The sequence below is a fragment of the Arachis stenosperma genome, chromosome 8, assembly GCF_014773155.1.
Source record: "Arachis stenosperma cultivar V10309 chromosome 8, arast.V10309.gnm1.PFL2, whole genome shotgun sequence".
Lineage (NCBI taxonomy): Eukaryota > Viridiplantae > Streptophyta > Magnoliopsida > Fabales > Fabaceae > Arachis > Arachis stenosperma.
The window spans coordinates 6,871,878-6,890,832 of NC_080384.1; the positions used below are offsets into that span (position 1 = coordinate 6,871,878).

At 36.4% G+C, this 18,955-nt stretch overlaps 1 protein-coding gene across 2 annotated transcripts in view; it reads left to right on the forward strand.

The window, feature by feature from the left end:
- LOC130946707 (replication factor C subunit 3-like) overlaps window positions 1-18,955 on the forward strand; it is a 60,413-nt gene that overhangs the window by 27,740 nt on the left and 13,718 nt on the right. For both annotated transcript variants that reach the window (XM_057875542.1, XM_057875543.1), the window contains exons 5-7: window positions 9,842-10,020; window positions 10,288-10,424; window positions 11,336-11,431. In XM_057875542.1, the coding sequence (XP_057731525.1) occupies window positions 9,842-10,020; window positions 10,288-10,424; window positions 11,336-11,431 (412 nt within the window). The remainder of the gene's footprint in view (window positions 1-9,841; window positions 10,021-10,287; window positions 10,425-11,335; window positions 11,432-18,955) is intronic.

Here is an 18,955-nt window from a genome sequence, read left to right on the forward strand (position 1 = left end):
AAGAAGAAAGAAAAAAAAGACCATAAATAATTATGCTAAAAATAAAATTAAGAAAAGTGTAAAAGGTAGAAGAAGAATGAAGAGGAGAAGAGGGAGGAAAAGAAGAAAGAAATAGGAGTAGAAAAGAGAAGAAAAGGAAACTGATTAGGCGGCGCGCTGCGTGCAAGGTGCACGGCGCTAACGGCGCGAACGTGTCACACACGCGGACGCGTGGGTGAGCGTATAGGGAAGGGACGCGAGAGCGTCCCTCACGCGTACGCATGATTAGGGATCGTGCAAAACGCACGAGGCCATCCGTACTCCCACACAACTTTCTGTGCGAAACTCCAAAAACGCCGATTCACACACCCACGCGGACGCGTCACTGACGCTTACGCGTGGGTTGGACTTTTTGCAGGGGGCGCGTATGCGTGGTGTGGCTTGTGCACCATACACTACTCCCACGCGTCTCTCGCATAACTCTATGTTCAGTTTCGCTACACAAACGACGCGTGCGCGTCGTAGACGCTGACGCGTCGATCGCGTCTCTCTTCTTTTTTTTTATTTTTTTATTTTTTTATTTTTTTTATGCAGTATGCAGAATACAAAATGCAATGAATGTTATGCAAAAATTTCAGGTTCAAACAAAATTCAAAAACAGAGTAGAATGGAGAAGGAATCATACCACGGTGGGTTGTCTCCCACCTAGCATTTTTAGTTAAAGTCCTTAAGTTGGACATCCTGGTGAGCTTCTTGTTATGGCGGCTTGTGCTTGTATTCATCCAAGAATCTCCACCAGTGTTTGGAATTCCCACAGCCTCCGGGATCCCAAACTAGGTGCAGAAAGCCTTCAAGCAAGCTAAAGCAAGTGACAAGGCCCCAAAAATATTGAATTCTAGATTGAATTCCGGGATCCTAAACCTTGCTTTTGCACCCATCTTCTTGTTGATCATTAGTGTTCCAACCGGGTGGCAGGCAATCTGAATTCTCACTAAAGCGGCCAAACAACTTCCTAGACCCATTCAGTTGGGCTTTACACCAAACTTTGCATGTCCACTTGGAGCATAGAACCTTGTTGAACCTTGCTTGACAACTCCAACCACTAACCATCTTCTTCTTGCTCTTAGTGCCACAAAGAGCTCTAAGTTGGCCATCCGTCTCTAGAAGCCCATATTCAAGTGGGAAAGTAAAGGTCAAAGATAAGAATTTTACCCATTTGAACGTTGTGTTGGATGGCTTCGGGAGAGGTGTTTCTAATTATCTTGCAAGCTCCACTCCCTTGTGCTCTTCTTTGGCAACGTCCACCTTTTTGCAATCTTTTTTAATATCAACCTCTTCCTCTTGGTAGATCTCTTCCAATTCAATCTCTTCTTCATTGTTCACCAAGGGCATGAGAGGTTGTGCTTCTTCTTCTTTCATCTCCATGTCAAGTCCAATGGGAGAGGATTCAAATATAGATAAGAATTCATCAATGATCGAATCCATCTCTTGATCATCCCATTCAAAGTCTTTAATCATGAGATGTCTTGGAGGTTGTACACCTTCTTCAACATCAGTTTCAAACGTCTTTGAAGGAGGCTCTATAACTTGTCCTTCCCATGGAGGTTCAGCATCTCCTAAGTCTTGAACCACTTCTTCTTCTTCAATAATTCCGGCTTCCTCCACTTGTTCGAGTACAAAGTCACGCTCCTTATTGTCCACTGGAGTTTCTAGTGTCTTCTTCATGTTACGTTCTTCATTAGATTCTGCATATGAAGCTATGGGGGTTCCTTGAATGTCCGAACGTCAGAAAGGCAATCGATTTATCACTTGATCCAGGTGTTTAAGTATGAAATCGTATTCCTCCTTGATGGCTTCTTTTCTATGATAACTCCCTTCAACTACTCCTTCATCTGCAAATGTCTCTACTACCTTCACCTTTAGTGCCTCCTTTAGCTCCTTATGAAGTATGGATTCGCGAAGATGATCATCTCTCTCTTGTTCCATGTCAATAGTATCATTGAGATCATGTTGCTCTTGGGTTGACGGATGTGGGTGCTCTTCCATGGATGGTGGTGATGGGATGGGTGGATCATTATGTGGTTGAGATGGAAGTGCATTGGAGCTTGAGGGTTGAATATTGGAGGTAGAGGGTTGGTCCATGCAAGATATAAGTGCTTGAAGAGTAGAGGTGAGACTAGTGATAGAGGCAAGTGTGCTCTCCATGAAGGTTTGGGATGGATAGGAGGGTTCATTTTTTTGGAAAATAGGTCCATGATATGGAGGTGGTTCTTTTTGATAAGGATATGGAGATGGTGAATATTGAGGTGGTGGTTCTCGGTATGGTTCATATGGTGGTTGGTGTGGTGGATAAGGATTAGGGTCATCTGGAGGTGAATGGTGAAAAGGGGCTTGTGAGTGTGGTAGTTCAAAGCTATGTTGAGGAGGTGGTTCATCGGCATATGATGGGGCTTGTTGGTAACTACAAGGGAGTCCACCATATCTATCATCCTGGTATGCATTGCAGAGTGGTCTTCGTCCATGATATCTTGGAAGGTGTTATTGCCTAAAGGGTTGACCAGATCCTCTTGGATCCATCCATCTTTGATTGCTTAGACCTTGATGCATATTCCTGTTATAGCTTCCATTCCTTTCAATAAAATTAGAACCAAACTCAAAGCGAGAGGGGTGAGAACTCATAGTAACTATTAGAAATAAGAAGGGAAAACAAAAACAAATAAACAAGTAAAGGGAAAATATTTACAATAACCAATAATAAGGCACACGTTTGCAATTCCCCAGCAACGGCGCCATTTTGAAGAACTGAAGATTTATGGTCTAGAAGTTATAATAAATTCTCGTTGCAAGTATAGTTTCTAAACCAATCAATCAACCTTTCTTACAAACGTTTGGTTGTCACAAGTAACAAACCCAATAGAATTTATAAACCGAAGTATTTAAACCTCGGGTCGTCTTCTCAAGGAATTGCAGGGAGGTGTGTTTTATTATTGATTATGGAAAACAGTGTTTTGGGTTTTGAAAAGGGTTTTAAGCAAGAGAAATGGTTTGCAAAAATCAATAAAGTAATAATGAAGAAATCTCTTGGCAAGGTATGAAAACTGAAAGTCCTATCCTAGTTGTCCTTATCAAGGGCGATGAGAATTATATTTTTGCTCCCACTAAGTCAACCTCTAACTATGAAGGTCAGTTAAGTAGACAAATTAATTTAACACCTAAAGTCCTAGTCAACTCCTTAAGGAAAGACTAGAGTTATAGGAATCTAAATTAATCAGCAAAGACAATAATTATCAATCACGATGAGTTTGACAACTCAAGAGTCACCAATTAATCAACCAAAGCCAAAAGGGAAAAATCTAAATTATTTATATAAATATGAGAAAGCAATCATGACTCAAAAATACCTCAATTTATATCAATTAAAGAAAATCCTAACATGAATAGTTCATAAGCCAAATAGGCAACATAAGTAATACAAGCATTAAAATATCCGAAAGTAAAAGAGAAATATAAAGTAAAAGGAACATTGAACCTGATGAAGAGTTGAAATCCTAAATTGAAATAACAAGAAATCCTAATCCTAAAACCTAAGAGAGAGGAGAGAACCTCTCTCTCTCTAAAAACTACATCTAAACTATAAAAAGTGTGTTATGATCTGATATCCTGAGTCCCTGCATGTTCCCTGACTTTAATCTGTGTTTCTGGGCCAAACTCTGGGTCAAAACGCGGCCTGAAACTGTCTCCAGCGTATTCTGTAATTTTTGCAGATTGCGCAGGTCACACGTACGTGTCAGTCACGCGTATGCGTCGTTCAGCGATTTCCTCTCCACGCGTGTGCGTCATTTATGCGCTCGCATCGTTTGCGCGAACTCCAATCCACGCGTACGCGTCGCTGTGATTTTGTCCAATTTACGCGCACGCGTCAGCCATGCGTGCGCATCGCTGTTCGCTGGTTGTCTCCCTTATTTCTTGTGCTCCTTCCCTTTTTGCAAGCTTCCTCTCCATTTTCTAAGCTATTCCTGCCCTATGAAGCCTGAAACACTTAACACACGGATCACAGCATCGAATGGTATAAAGAAAAATTAAAATACACAATAAAAAGATCTCTAAGAAGCAAGTTTTCAATCATAGAACTAAACTAGGAAGAAATTGTAAAATCATGCAAATCATATGAATAAGTGGGTGAAAAGCTTGATAAAACCACTCAATTAAACACAATATAAACCATAAAATGGTGGTTTATCATACCTCAAAAGAGTATGTGCTGGTAAAGGCATCCAATTTGAATTTAGAGGTCTTCAAGAAAGGTCTACCAAGCAAAATAGAGGAAAAACTTTTTTTATCCGTCCGAGGAATTTCAAGGATATAGAAATCAACCGGAAACGCCAAATCCTTAATTGCCACAAGCACATCTTCCGCTATCCCCACTACGGTGATCACACTTTTGTCAACTAAGGCAAATTTGGCGGCCGACCTTTTCAATGGAGCTAACTTCAACCTTGCAAATATAGAGAGTGGCATGATACTTACACAAGCCCCTAAATCACACATAAAGTCATGAAAAGTGACTCCACTAATACGACAAGACACTAAACATGGTCCGGGGGCACTACACTTTTTCGGAATAGGCTTCATCAATGAAGAAATGGAACTACTCAATGACAATGTTTCCAACTCACCAATCCTATCTTTGTGTGTGCACAAGTCCTTTAAAAACTTAGCGTACTTCGGAATTTGTTGAATGGCATCAAGAAGTGAGATAGTTACCTCAACCTTCTTGAATACTTGAAGCATGTTCAAATCAAACTCTGGAGTTTTCTTGGCCTTTTTTACCATGGAAGGGAATGGGATGGGAATGGATTCATTCATTATAGCCTTCCTCTTGGGCTCCTTAAGGCTCACTTCTTCTTCCTCTTGCCTTGTGTCTACTTCTTCTTCTTCATGTGGAACTTCAACAACCACTTTCTCCTCATGAATGTCTTCCATGGCCCTAGGAGGTATCTCCTCCAATATAGTCCCCGACCGTAGAGTGATGGCGTTGAGACTGCCCTTTGTGTTTGGAAGGGGTTGGGATGGAAGGTTAGAAAAGTTTGAAGGTTAGTTGGTATTGTTGGAGGAAGGTAAAGACATCCTTGAAAGCATATCGGTGATGTTGGACAATTGAGCATTCAAGTTACTAAATTGGGCCCTATTGTTCTCTTCATATTTTTCTACCATAGCTCTAAGTCTTTCTTGCTCATGATAGAGTGCACGGTTAGAATCATCACCTTGGTTGGTGGAGGAGGAAGAAGATTGGTTGGATGGTTGTCTTTTATGAGGTGGTTGATATCTAGAGTGGTTGTTTTGGTTTTGGTGGGGTGCTTGGTATGATTGGGTATGGTGATTTTGGTTGGCTTGATGGTTGTTGTTGTGATATTCGGATGAAGATTGGTGGTTGTTGTGGTAATGAGAAGAGGAGTTGTTTCATCTTTGATTTTGATTGCTCCTTGTGCATTGTCCCTCCACCCTTGGTTGGAACTATTACTATGAGAGTAATTATTTTGGCCTTGAGATTGATAGGGTGGACGGTTGTTATAGTTCACATTGGCTATCGCAAGGGCGTAATTCTCTTGTATTTGATGGCATTGGTTGGTGTAATGTGCGGTGCTAGAGCATAAACCACATACTCTAGGAGGCCCTTGGAGTTTGGGTGTTTCGGGTGGGATTTGGACGGCTTGAACTGAGTAGAATACCTTTTGTTCCTTACGCATCTCCATTAGGAGAGTAGTCATGTCCCCAAGAACTTTTGTCAAACTTGATTCGGAAGGGGGTGCTTCCACCACACCTTTGAGGGGGTTGCTCCTCACCCTTACATGTTGTGTAGCCTCGGCGACATCATTTATCAAGCTCCAAGCTTCCGCCACCATCTTGTTTTTGGAAAGGGAACCACCACTAGAAGTGGTGAGCAATCTCTTGTCCGTTGCGCAAAGACCTCCGGTAAAATAACTAATGAGCAAGTGAGTGTCCAATCCATGGTGTGGACAAGATTCTAATAGTCTCTTGAATCGAGTCCAATAATCATACAAGGTCTCTTGGTCCTTTTGCATTATACCAGAGATTTCTTTCCGAATGTAGTTGGTCTTCTCCAACGGAAAGAACTTAACTAAAAACTCTCTTCTCAACAAATCCCATTCGGTCACTACCTCATCCGGTTGGGAATAGAACCACTCTTTCTCTTGCCCCTCAAGAGAGAAGGGGAAGGCAAAAACCATAATAGCAATCTCATCGGCCCCATGCCTTCGAGCCATAGAACAAGCAACTTGAAAACCTCTTAGATGTCTAATTGGGCCTTGGCCCGGAAGTCCATAATACTTGGGAAGCAAATTTATCAAACAATTCTTCAACTCAAAGTTTGGATCAAGATTTGGGTACCTAGCTTGCAATAGTTGAAGAATAAGATCCGGAGGCCCTTGTTTTTACAAGGTGATTCTACGTGGCTCCGCCATAGAATTTTCACCTGTGGGATGCAAAGATGTGTTAGTGGTGCCAACAGAAGAATAGGAAGTTGTGGACTCCAAGTCGCCCTCGGTTCCGTCTAGTGGTTCGGAGGGTTCCTCAAAAGAGACTGAAACACTAGCCGTATAGTCCAACCGCCGTCTAGCTTGTCGAGTGTTCAACAAAGTTCTTTCAATCTCAAGATCAAGCTCGGCTAAGCTAGAGTTCGGTTGAGACCGAGTCATCAAACTTGGGAGACATAGCTCATGTATTAAAAGAAATCTAAACTAAAACAAAATATTGAAAGCAAATAAACTATCTACAATATCCACATATTCACATAACCAATATCAAGGCATACGTTGCAACGATTCCCCGACATAATATTTACGTTGCAAGTATAGTCCTAACTAACAATGGATCCTCAAATCAAATTTTAATATGGTTGTCACAAAGTTTAACCTCAATAAAAGTAAATCGAAGTATTCAAACCTTGGGTCGTCAACAAGGAATGGGCAAACATGTGCATCATTATTGGTTAGAATTCCGGGGTCGGGAGTCATGATCAAGAATTTAAACTATTAGACTTAACTTGTAAGGAATCTTAAAGTGCAAGAAACTAAATCAAGTAACTAAAGCAAGGTATGAGCAATTTCTATCTAGCAAGAGAACATGTAATCTATTCTACTCTAGAACTAAGCAAATAACTAAACTAACTATAACAAGAATCAAGCAATTGGGATTTTTTAGTTTTCAAATATGAATAATAAAAGAAACTCTTGGCTAGGCATAGGAATTGGGGTCACCATCCTTGTCTAATAACTATATCTTGACAATTGTGAGGAACCAAGCTCATTAAGTTTACTTCTATGCTTGAAGTATGTCAAATGCCTTGATCAACATCAATCTATAAGTCCTAACCTAGCTACTAATTGACTTAGTAGTAGGCTAGTGTCAATGGTTATCAAATTGACTACTAAGGGTTCTCAAATCACCAAATCAATTAGACCCAATGACTCAAGTTTACCCAATTCCCTTAGCCTAGACCAAGAGTAAAGAAAACTACTCCATAATCAAAGAAAACATTTCATCAAACACATGGTATGCACTAACAAAAGACATATTCAAATTGCAAATTAATTGGAAATTACAAGTACTCACTAACAATTATCAATGGAAAACAACTCAAACAACACTATTAATTATGGGAAACATTAATGCACTAATAGAAATTCAAGATCCAAAAAGTTCTTAAAATGAGAAGAAAATGGGAAATAACAAGAAAATTCAAATTCAAACACAAGATCTAAACAAAATTATACTAGAGAATTCAAATTAAGTAATTGAAACTAAGATTAACAAAACCCAATTCAGAATTTCAACAATGGAAGATCAAATCAAACTAAATCTAAAGAGGGATAAGGGTTTCTCTCTCTAGAAGAACAAGAACAAAAAACTAGCTAAAATTGTGTGTAAAGTATGAATGAATGATCCCCCCCCCCCCTTTTCCCTCATCAATTCTTGGGTCTTTTCCATGCAGAATCCAGTTGGATTTGGGCCTGGAGCTCCTCAGAAATCGCCAGCCACGATTTCATTAATGAGGTCACGTGCTGAGCGTCACGCGTGCGCGTCGTCTGATTTTTGCGATCCACGCGTACGCGTCAGGCATGCATACGTGTCGGTGGAATTTTTGCTAATCCATGCGAATGTGTCAACTCTCGCGCGCCAGTCCTATCCTCTTGCACCCACGCGTGCGCGTCGTGGCCAATTCTCCAAAGCTCGATTCTTCATATTCCTTCCACTTGTGCATTCTTTCCTTCTATCTTCTAAGCCATTCTTGCCCTGTAAACTCTGAAATCACTTAACAAACACATCACGGCATAGAATGGTAATAGAGGAGGATTAAAATATAGCATTTTTAAGGTCAAAGAAGCATGTTTTCAACCATGAAGCAAAATTAGGAAGGAAACACAAAACCATGCATTTATATGAATAAGTGCAAAAAATATTGATAAAACCTCCTAAATTCTACACAAGATAAACCCTAAAATTGGGGTTTATCAGACCCACAACAAAGTCAGATCTAATAAGGATAAAAGGCCCATCCAAAAAGGATGACCTCTTAACTTATCCGACCTCTTGTGGCAAGAAAGGTCCAACTTTACTTATCTAAAATAAGTAACTGCCTTCCTGTTTATACTCTGGACCAAAGAAGGAGAATCATCACACACTAGAAGGCGGTTGGCCAAAAGATAGTGACCTCATCCACGAAAGATAAGATAACAAACTTATCTCAAAGGGAGCTCATCAAAACACTACTATAAATACACTGGAGGACCCAGGTATACTGATACTCCAATTCTACACAAAAAACCTGCTTAAAGCCCGTACTGACTTAAGCATCGGAGTCTCTTGCAGGTACTGCCCCCCTCCGGTGAATGAGGATCAGCAGCTCCTCCCACTCCAACAGATCGGGCACGGCAGTCTCAACCATACCAGAAGTTTTCGTCTGAGATCGACCTCTTCGTTTCAGGTAACCCCCGGAACACTTCTCGATCTCTCCTACTATCTCTATCTCCACTTAAAGATAGATTCCAACAAACTCTCAAGATAAAGGGAATGGTCATCCACCAACAAAGGTGGAACTACTCCAAAAAGATAATTATCGATTCTACTATAAATACACTGACACCCCTCGGGTATAATCATGTTTTAATATACTAAAACTTGCCTAAAGCCCTTGCTAACTTAAGTATCGGAGTCTCTTGCAGGTACCACCCTCCACCTCCTCATGAGGAACTCGGATGGCGGCACCTCGGCACAAGAACAAGTCGGATGTTGCCTTAGAAAGAGTCTGGATCTCACGTCCAAGCCCAAATCACTGTTTTAGGTAATCCCCGAAACACTAATATTAAAGGAAGTTAGATACTGTAGCGTGAAAAAGAGGCCGTAGGAAAGATTTGTCGCTGAAATCAGAGACTCGTTGAAGAAGGCAGGGGTTCGGTGGTGGTGTTGTTGTTGTGTGACAATCAAGGTTTGGAAAGAGGATATTTAAAAGAGAGAGGAGAATGGTTCAAAAAAGAGAGAAATGATAGTGATGATAAATGAATTTTAGAAGTAAAATTGAAAAGAAAAATGTTGACTTTATGTTGATCATAAAAATTTTAACAATAAGAATAAAATTAAAAACTTATCAAAAACGTTAAAGATAAAATTAAAATAAATTAAATATTAAAGATATTTTTAAAATTTTTTGACAATATTAGAGATAAAAACATATTTTATTCTATATAAATAGTTAATTAAATGATTAATTTTGTATGTACACGTTATATAGCCTATTATTAATTAATAAGTTCTAACTAGTACATATATTTTTGTGAGAGCGCAGCAATCGTATTGTATGAGGCGGAGAAGCTATCAATAGAATCGTTGTTGTATATTAAGTGGCAACTAGAAAAGTATAAAGGATGTAATAAGGTGTTCTTTTGTTGTTCCGACGAATCTAAGTTCCACCTTATCAAACCACTTTGCACCACTCTCCGCCTTTCACCACCTTCATCCCAAGAGGTTACCACTCACCACTATCACTATTTTTTTTAGCTGAAAATTTACGTACTGTTAACTTTTTGCAAAGTTGATAGTTGAGAATTATTAGAGAATATTTAAACAAATCTATCAAATCATTTAACGATTCTCAACTATTAACTTCAAATAAAATTAATTGCACATGATTTCTACCTCTTTTTAATTACTTTATTTATTATACCTTCGAAATTAAAGTAAGTCCTGTGCATTCTTTCAATGCTTAATTTGGATGAACTAAAATTAAAACAGATTCTTCGGATTTTGGAACATATCGGAGAGAAAGAAGGCAAACAATTATCACGGGGCTTACTCAATAAGATTATTTTCCGGTCAAGAAACAATCTCCGCCAAGCCATTCGTTCATTGGAAGCAACTTGCCGAAATAAGTAAGTCACTTTCAAATATAACAAATTTTAGTAGATTACCTTTTGTGAACACATTATTTTATATTTTTAATATAAATTTTATATTTCAATATAAATTTTATACCAATAATTTATTTAGTTGCAAACTTTTAATAATATACATATAACATAACTATTTAAGTAATTTTATAAAAATGCGATTATATATATATATATATATATATATATATATATATTCATGGATAATTTTTTAACTATATTTACAAAATTCATATTTATTTGAGGTTTTTTCCTTTTAAATATGGAGCTAATCTTATTTTTAGAACAATGAATTTTTATTTTTATTGGTGATTTTATGCCAAATAAATTGTTTTTTTTTTAATGAAAAAAGTTAAAAAAAAGGAAATCAAGATATAAAATTTTGGTCTAATTGTCTACATTTAACTTTTAAATAGTTATCTTTGTTAAAAAAAAAACTTTTAAATAGTTACCGTAATATTTTTGCAAAAATTTTGATCAATCAATTATACAAATTGTTTGTCAAATAAAAAAAGTCGTTTGTTATTTATTAAAAAAAAGTTATTTTTATTACCTTTGTCATGTTTTAAAATTTTTTTAGAACTATTTTGTTATTTTGATCTTTCGGAATATTTTTGTCAATATTTACATTTTTTTAATTTTTTATGATTTACTTATTCTTTTATAATTGCATCCAATTAAAAATTATCATGTCAATAAAAGTAAAAATAGTGTATTATAGAAATAGAGAGGAAAAATATAATTATTTTAATTAAAAAAATTATATAGAAAATAAACCCATAAATTCTAAAAATCACATGGCCTTGCTTTGAGGAAGGAAATATTTAGAGAAATATTTGGTTTTCCCGCTTGTGTATCCAGTTACCTAAATGACTAATTACTTTAATTTTCAGGGATATCCTCGGAGAAGAAGATTTAATTTTAACAGGATGGGAATATGATATTTTGATTATTTCCAAAAGTATGCTGGAAGAGCAAAGTCCAAGACAGTAAGTAAATCTGTGACTTCTGAAAATATAGTTTTCTGTATGTATTTAACTATTTATACCCGTGGCAAATGTTTGGTATATTAGACAACCAATTAAATAACAGAAAGAAATATAGTAATTTTCTGTATAAATTACTTCTGGGATAAAATAGAAAATAAAATATGAAATTTTAAATTTTACATGAAAATATAACAATAGAATAAACTATAACATAGCTTTAAACTCATTGGATACTTTTAAACATTTATTTTCTTGTATATATTATTTGCATTGTTTTTCTTCACTAGCATTTCCTCTTTATCAAATAGATTATAACTATACTTTTTATCTCTAATCTTTTTAAAAAATTTCAAAAATACTCATATATTTAATTTGTTTTAATTTTATTTCTAACGTTTTTAATAATTTAAAATTTATTTTTTTGTTAATTTTTTAACAATCAATTTATGATTTTTTTTAATTTTATCCCCTCATCTAGGACTGACAATAGGTAGAGTATACTTTAAACTCTACTCTAACTCTACCCGCAGGTTAAAATTTTTTTTAAAACTCAATTTTAACCTTACTTGCACTCTAAAATTCTCAACCCTACCTTACCCAATCTTATCTACAGAAATAACAAAACAATCATAAAAGATGCACAAAACAAGCACATGCATGTTGTGGCTGCAAAAAATCAAGCAAGGTTTAGAGCACAAACATACTACAAATCATCAAAATTCATAACTAACAAACACCAAAAATACAGAATATACCTTCAGCACAATAAATTACAAAGAGGGTGAGATTATCCAACCTGAAGTGGAGGAGGAGGGACAATCGACGGCTATGTGGCGATGCTGTTGACGAAAGATGACGGCTTCTATTGAGCGAGCGATGCAGATCACAGAGCAGCGGACGAGGTGGGGGACGGCGCAGCAGACGCGAATGGAGACGAGATCACAGAGCAGCGGCGGAGAGGATAATGGACACCGCAAACAGGGAGAATGAAGCGGTGAGGAGTGACGGTGCAATGAACAGGGAGAGTAGCAAAGAGGCGTTGCATCGACGCCGGGTGCTGCAACGATAGAGGAAGGAAAAAGAACTTAGAGTTGCAGCGATAGAGGAATGAGGAAGAACTAATGGTTTTCGAGTGAAGAGAATTTTGAAAAACGGCGAACCTGTGATATATGAATTTTTTTTTAAGTTTTATTTTAATTGTAGGTTAACTTTATATAAAAAAGAACAAATGTACTAAATTAGCAATTTAAATGATTAGCTAAGTAGTTACTTTGAATTTTTTCAAAAAAGAGGTCATGGGTTCAATACCCACTTTCTTCATTACACATAGCACGCACCATACTCTACCATACCCACAGTGGGTTGGGTAGGCAACCCCACCTGATTGAGTTAGGTACCCGCGGATAGAGTACATGTTGCTAGCCCTACCCTCATCTCTGTACCCATTATCATCACAACACTTTGTCCATCAAGTCCCCTAAAATCTTATTAGTGTTGCCAAGAAAATACATCATTGTTGTTCTCAAGAACACTCTATTAACAGTACTGTGTTTCCAAAATAAGAAAACTCTCGTTCAATTTTAGCACCCTCTGTACCCATCATCATCATAACACTTTGTCCGTCAAGTCCCCTAAAATCTTGTTAGCATCGCCAAGAAAATACATCATGGTTGTTCTTAAGAACACTCTCCCAACAAAACTGTATTTTCAAAACAAGAAAACTCTCGTTCAATTTTAGCATGTATATGGATACTTCGACGATGAATGTCATGATGAAGATCACTACGAGATAATAAATCTTGGCAAGGATAAATGATTTTGAACAAAGATCGACGGTGTCACCTCCACCGGCCTCAGCATCATTGTTGTCGTAACCATTGTGAGCTGAAGCAGATAGGATGGGGAGAAAAAGAAAAGATGAATCGAGAACAAGACATGGCGAAAAAAAGGAAAAAATGAATAATGAAATGAATTTGTTTTGAAGATTAATGTAGCGTGAAAGGAAAGAGGGTTAAATAGAATCAATGGAGGAGTTATTGATGAGCGAGTTTTTGGGAATTTTGAATTTGAAGAGTTCTTTGACAATTATAGTTAATAGATAGAGATAGAAATTTGTATTCTTGAGAGGGGGTAAAATTAAAAAAAAAATATTGATCATGAATTGACTGTAAAAAAAATTAATCAATAGAATAAAATCAAAACTTATTAAAAACGTTAAAGATAAAATTAAAAAATATATATATTAAAAATATTTTTAATTTTTTTTAAAATATTAAGAACAGGGTATACTTTATTCCTGTTTTGTTATCTTTGAGACAATATTATATAGTTGAATATAAATAAAAGCATGTTTCTTCAAAATCAAGTCTTGAAAAAAATTTGAAAAAGAAAAATTTATTGACCATATATCAATTTCTTTTTATCTTTAGCTCTGAGGTAATGTTTAGGTATAATTCTACTGTCAAAAAAGAAAATATTTAGGTATAACTCTTCTAATTGTGTTCTTTTATTCAAAATAACATCACATACACAAAAGCAGGAAGCAGAAAATATCTTTCAAATTGACGGTGACAAAAAAGGACAAAAACGATAAAATCAAATATAAAGTCCTGCGATATACAACCATGTGCACCATTTTTTTTTCTAAAGTCATTAGAAATTTTATTACATTGAAAAATCAAATAAAAGAAAAGGTTAGTGTCCGAAAAAAAGGAGTAACACACAACAGAGCTTCTTTACTCATAGAGTAGGTTTCTTCAAGAAGGAAAGTAAACTAGTTGTGAGTTGTGACATTCTCTTCGCCGATTTCTGTTGTCCTTTGATGTTCTCTCTCACCAATTTCCACCATTCCCAACTTCTTAGATTGAGGTCTCTTGAAATAGCACTAGCTAATACGGATTTGTCCCAAACACCAATACTTTCTCGACAAAAAATCACTTTACCTTTGGGTGGGTCTTCAATTTCTAGATGCTCCTCTACGTATCTGATTTTGAAATTGACTTGGCAAGTATTCCAATGGGTACCCTGAGGATACTTTATAGTTACCAGGGTTGTTATATATATCCACAAAGCTATTTTTTCTCCTTTCTCAATGTCTATTTTCAAAATTTGATGGGTAGTAACGGGACTAAAGTTGGCTCGGATGAGTTCTTGCTTCCACTCCCCCGATGGTTCAATAAGTTGTCTCACCCAAGTTAGGTATCATATGTGCATTCATTACCTTGAACTTGAAACGGGAGTTGGTTTTCCAACCAAGGATCTCCATGATTTTAACAACAGTTTGCTGAGACTTTCTATTTTGTGTCTTTCTCCAAAACTTTTCTCCTTTTAAGGAGACTTTGCTAGGCCCAATAGGGTCTTACTCCTAGTTGTACCCAAAAAAAAAGAGGTGTATCTAAAATATTTATGGTTGTACATTTTATAAAAGGAATTGCTGATTCGTTAATAGCAAGATTGTGAGACCGAATCGGTCAATAAACCGGTAAAATAATTGGTTTAATGGTTTAGAGATTTAATCGGGGTTCAATCGATTAATTAATTATAAAATGAAATTATTAAAAATTTAAAATATAATTTAAATAATTTAATCAGATTCTATCATAAACAATATTTTCATTCAAATTCAACAACAAAAATTAACAAAGCACCATCAACAACTCAAATCCAATAATCAGAATCCAACAAATTAGAAAAAGAAAATGAAGGATTGAGGATTGAGGAGAAGTGACAGCAACAGAGGCCTTGAAGAGAGCTACAGAGAGGGGAGAGAGAGAGAGCAAGATCAGAAGAGACGATGATCAACCGAGGCGATGAGAAGAGGAACGATCCGAATAAACGATAACCGACCGATGGCGACGAGGAGATGAATGATGAGAAGAGTGCGACGATAAGATGGTGACGGTGGCTGGGTTTAAGATTTCTCAAAGAGGGAGAGAAAATGAAAAGGGAAGGGAGGGGTGGGGTGGGTAACTGGGTTGGGTTTATATATATATATATATATAACCCAGCTGATTTTGGCGGTTCTTAGGTTAGTTTTCTGTAGAACAATTTTATACCTCAACTAAACTGACCAAATGACCGGTTTTCAATTAACCCACTCAAACCAGCCAATTCGGATCGATTTTCAGAACATTGGTTAATAGCCTCCAACCTTGCTTAACCAGCATAGCAAGGTAATGCTTTCAGATCCTTAAACTCCATTCCTCCTTGTTTTTTGTTCTTGCTTATTGTATCCTAGCTTATCCACTGCATCCGTTTCTCATCTTGTTTCTGACCCCACCAAAATTGCATCGTTAGCTTATGCAATTCATCTAGGAAAATGTCTTGCAGCCCAAACACCATAATGTATATATTGGAATAGCAGTCCCAATCACATTTATTAGAATCTCTTTTCCGCTAGCTGATAATAATGTTTTATCTCTTCCAACGTTATAGCTTCTTAAGCAATTTTTCTTTAACAAAAGAAAATGTCTCTTTATTAAATCTGCCTATAATTGACAATAGGCCCAAATACTTATCTTGCATACCCACATTAGGCATCTGTAGTGCTTCAAACAACTCTAATTGAACTTGTAGAGAGGGATTTTTACTGAAAAAATAACCAACATTTGAAGATTAATGACTTGTCCACTAACTTCACAATAGTGTTGGAGAATTTGTATTAGGTTGTCACAATTAGTCCTGGAAGCCTTACAAAAAGGAAGAGAGTCGTATGCAAATAGGATATGGGTAATGAGTAGGCATTTACTATTCAGCCATAGCCATTGGATTAGGTTATTTTATTCTTCCTTGTGGAGCAGATGGGATAAACTTTCTGCACAGATTAAAAAAACTATGGGGAGAGGAAGTTTCCTTGTCGGAGCCCTCTGCTTGGTTTAAAGAAACTAGTCAGAGAACCATCCACAATAATAGAATAATTAAGATGTCATAATCACACACTCCTTTATCCACCTTTGACAAAAACCTAACTTCTTCGTTAACAACCATAGGAAACTCCATTCCACCCTATCGTACTCTATGCTCATCTCGATCTTCAAAGCCATATTTGTCTCTGATGGAAGATAAATGCCGGTTAAAAATTGATCAAAAGATTTTCCAATTCAATATCGTAAAGTATAGTCCTAACTGACAAAGTATCCTCAAATCAAAGTTACAAGAGTGTCACAACAATCCAATCAATAACCGGGAGTAGAATTCCAGGTCATTCTTTCAAGGACTTGCACTAAAATGCACATTGTTGGTTAGAAATTTTGGGATTTTTGATTGCTTACAAAAGAAGTAAAATGACAAGTATATAAAAGCAACAAACCACTAACAATTAGATTGAGATAACTAGAAATATCAAGCAAGCATTGTCCAACTAAGAAGCATGTATCAAGATAACTACAACTAAAAGTATATAAGAATAAAAGATATGAAATTAAAGTGAGAGGCCTAAGAATTCAAAACTAGTAAAGGTGAATAACAATAAATCAATATAAAGGTCTTGGCTAGGAGAGAGAATTGAAGTTTCTATCCCTATTGTCAACATCAATTGTGATGAGAATTGTCTATTGCTTCCACTTAGTTATCCTCTAACAAATGAAGGAAAGTCAAGTGGGTATAATTAACTTGAGTTCACAAGTCCTAGCCAACTCCCAGTGAAAGACTAGCTTTAGTGAAGTTCAAGCTAACAAGCAACTTCCAATACTCAATCAACCATAGGCTTTGACAATTCAAGAGTTTCCAATACTCAATCCCAAAGCCAAGAATAAAAATCTACTCCATAGTCATAAGTGACATTTCCTCAAACACCTGGTGAGCAAGAATAAAAGGCATTGTAAAATTGAAAGAACAATTCAAATTAAACCTACCCACTACAAACGACTAACAATAATAAAGCAATTAACAACAATGAACATGAAATTCTTCAATGCATTAATAGAAATCAATCTTAACAAGATCCAAACTTAAGATTCAAAGTAACTAGAATAACAAGAACACTAAATGAAATTGGAGAATGGAAACTACAAATTAAAGCAATCTAAAATTGAAATTAACAAAGATCTAACCAAAGGATCCAAGTGAAATTGAATTGAGAACACTAAATCCTAGAGAGAAGTGAGAGTTTCTCTCGCTAGAATTCAAAACTATCTAAACTAAAACTAATGGGATGTATGCCTCATCCTCCTTCACTCCCAGCCTCTAATATGCAGATTGGGCTCGAAACTGGGCCAGAATTGAACTCTGAAATCGCCCCTAGCGTGTTCTTTTTAGTGAGGCACGTGCCACTTGTCACGCGTATGCGTCGGTTGACTGCTGCACCTGGTCACGCGTACACGTCAGCCAGGCGCACGCGTTGGTACCAACTTCTCAATTCTTCAATTTCTTGTATTTTTCCACTTTTTCATGCTTCTTTTTCATCCTCTAAGCTATTTCTGCCCTATAAACCTTGAAATCATTTAACACACACATTACGATATCGAATGACAATAAGAGAGGATTAAGAATTAGCATTTTAAGGCCTATGAAGCATGTTTTCACTCTTAAGCATAAATTAGGAAGGATTCATAAAATCATGCAATTTATATGAATAAGTATGAGAATAGTTGACAAAATTCACTCAATTCAATACAAAATAAACCATAAAATAGTGGTTTATCAGTCTCACCACCCACTTTATTCTTCAAATAATGTATACATTCGTGAGCAATCAAAATATTATCACTAATCAGTCTACCTCGAATAAAAGCACTTTGGTTCTTACTAATTATCTTATTCATGTAGGGTTATAACTGATGAACCAGTATTTTGAAAATAATTTTATAGAACATCGAACTGAGGGTAATAGGCCTAACTTGATTCATGTTTGTTATTTCTGAACCTTTAAAATGAGGTATTTTTGTGTGTGGTTGAAATTTTTTAGCATTTTTCTCCCCTGAAGAAATTCTTAACTGCCCTTGTCACATTTGCTTTGATGGTGTACCAGTAGAATAGAAAGAATTTGGTCATGAAACCATCCTCACCAAGGGCTACTTCTGCATTAATTGAAAAACATATTTACCTCATCATCAGTAATTAGCTTGATTAAATTTCTGCTCCTGGCAGCACTGACCATTTTTTTCGAATTCTCTCAATAGCAACTATGGATTTTTTGGAGACCCATCCTTGAATAAGTCCTAAAAAAATCTTTGAGCTCTCGCTCCAATAGCTTCTGGTGTGGTGCACCAATCCCCATTCTCATCTTCTAAGTTCTAGATTTTATTCCTTCTATTTCAATCCTATTTTTTTGCGTGAAAAAATCTGGTGTTTTGGTCTCTCCACCTTAACATCTAATTCAGGACTTCTCCTCCCAATCTTCCATTACAAATGCCTTAGCTAGGTCTCCTTCCAACCGTAAGGCTGTGTTTAGTTATGCGGACAGGACACTAAGAATATAACACAAAAGATAAAGACACAAAAATTAGTGTTATTGTATTTTGTTTGGTGATAAACTAAATATAAAAAGAACAAATTATGAAAGGCCAATTTACTTTTTTTTCATAT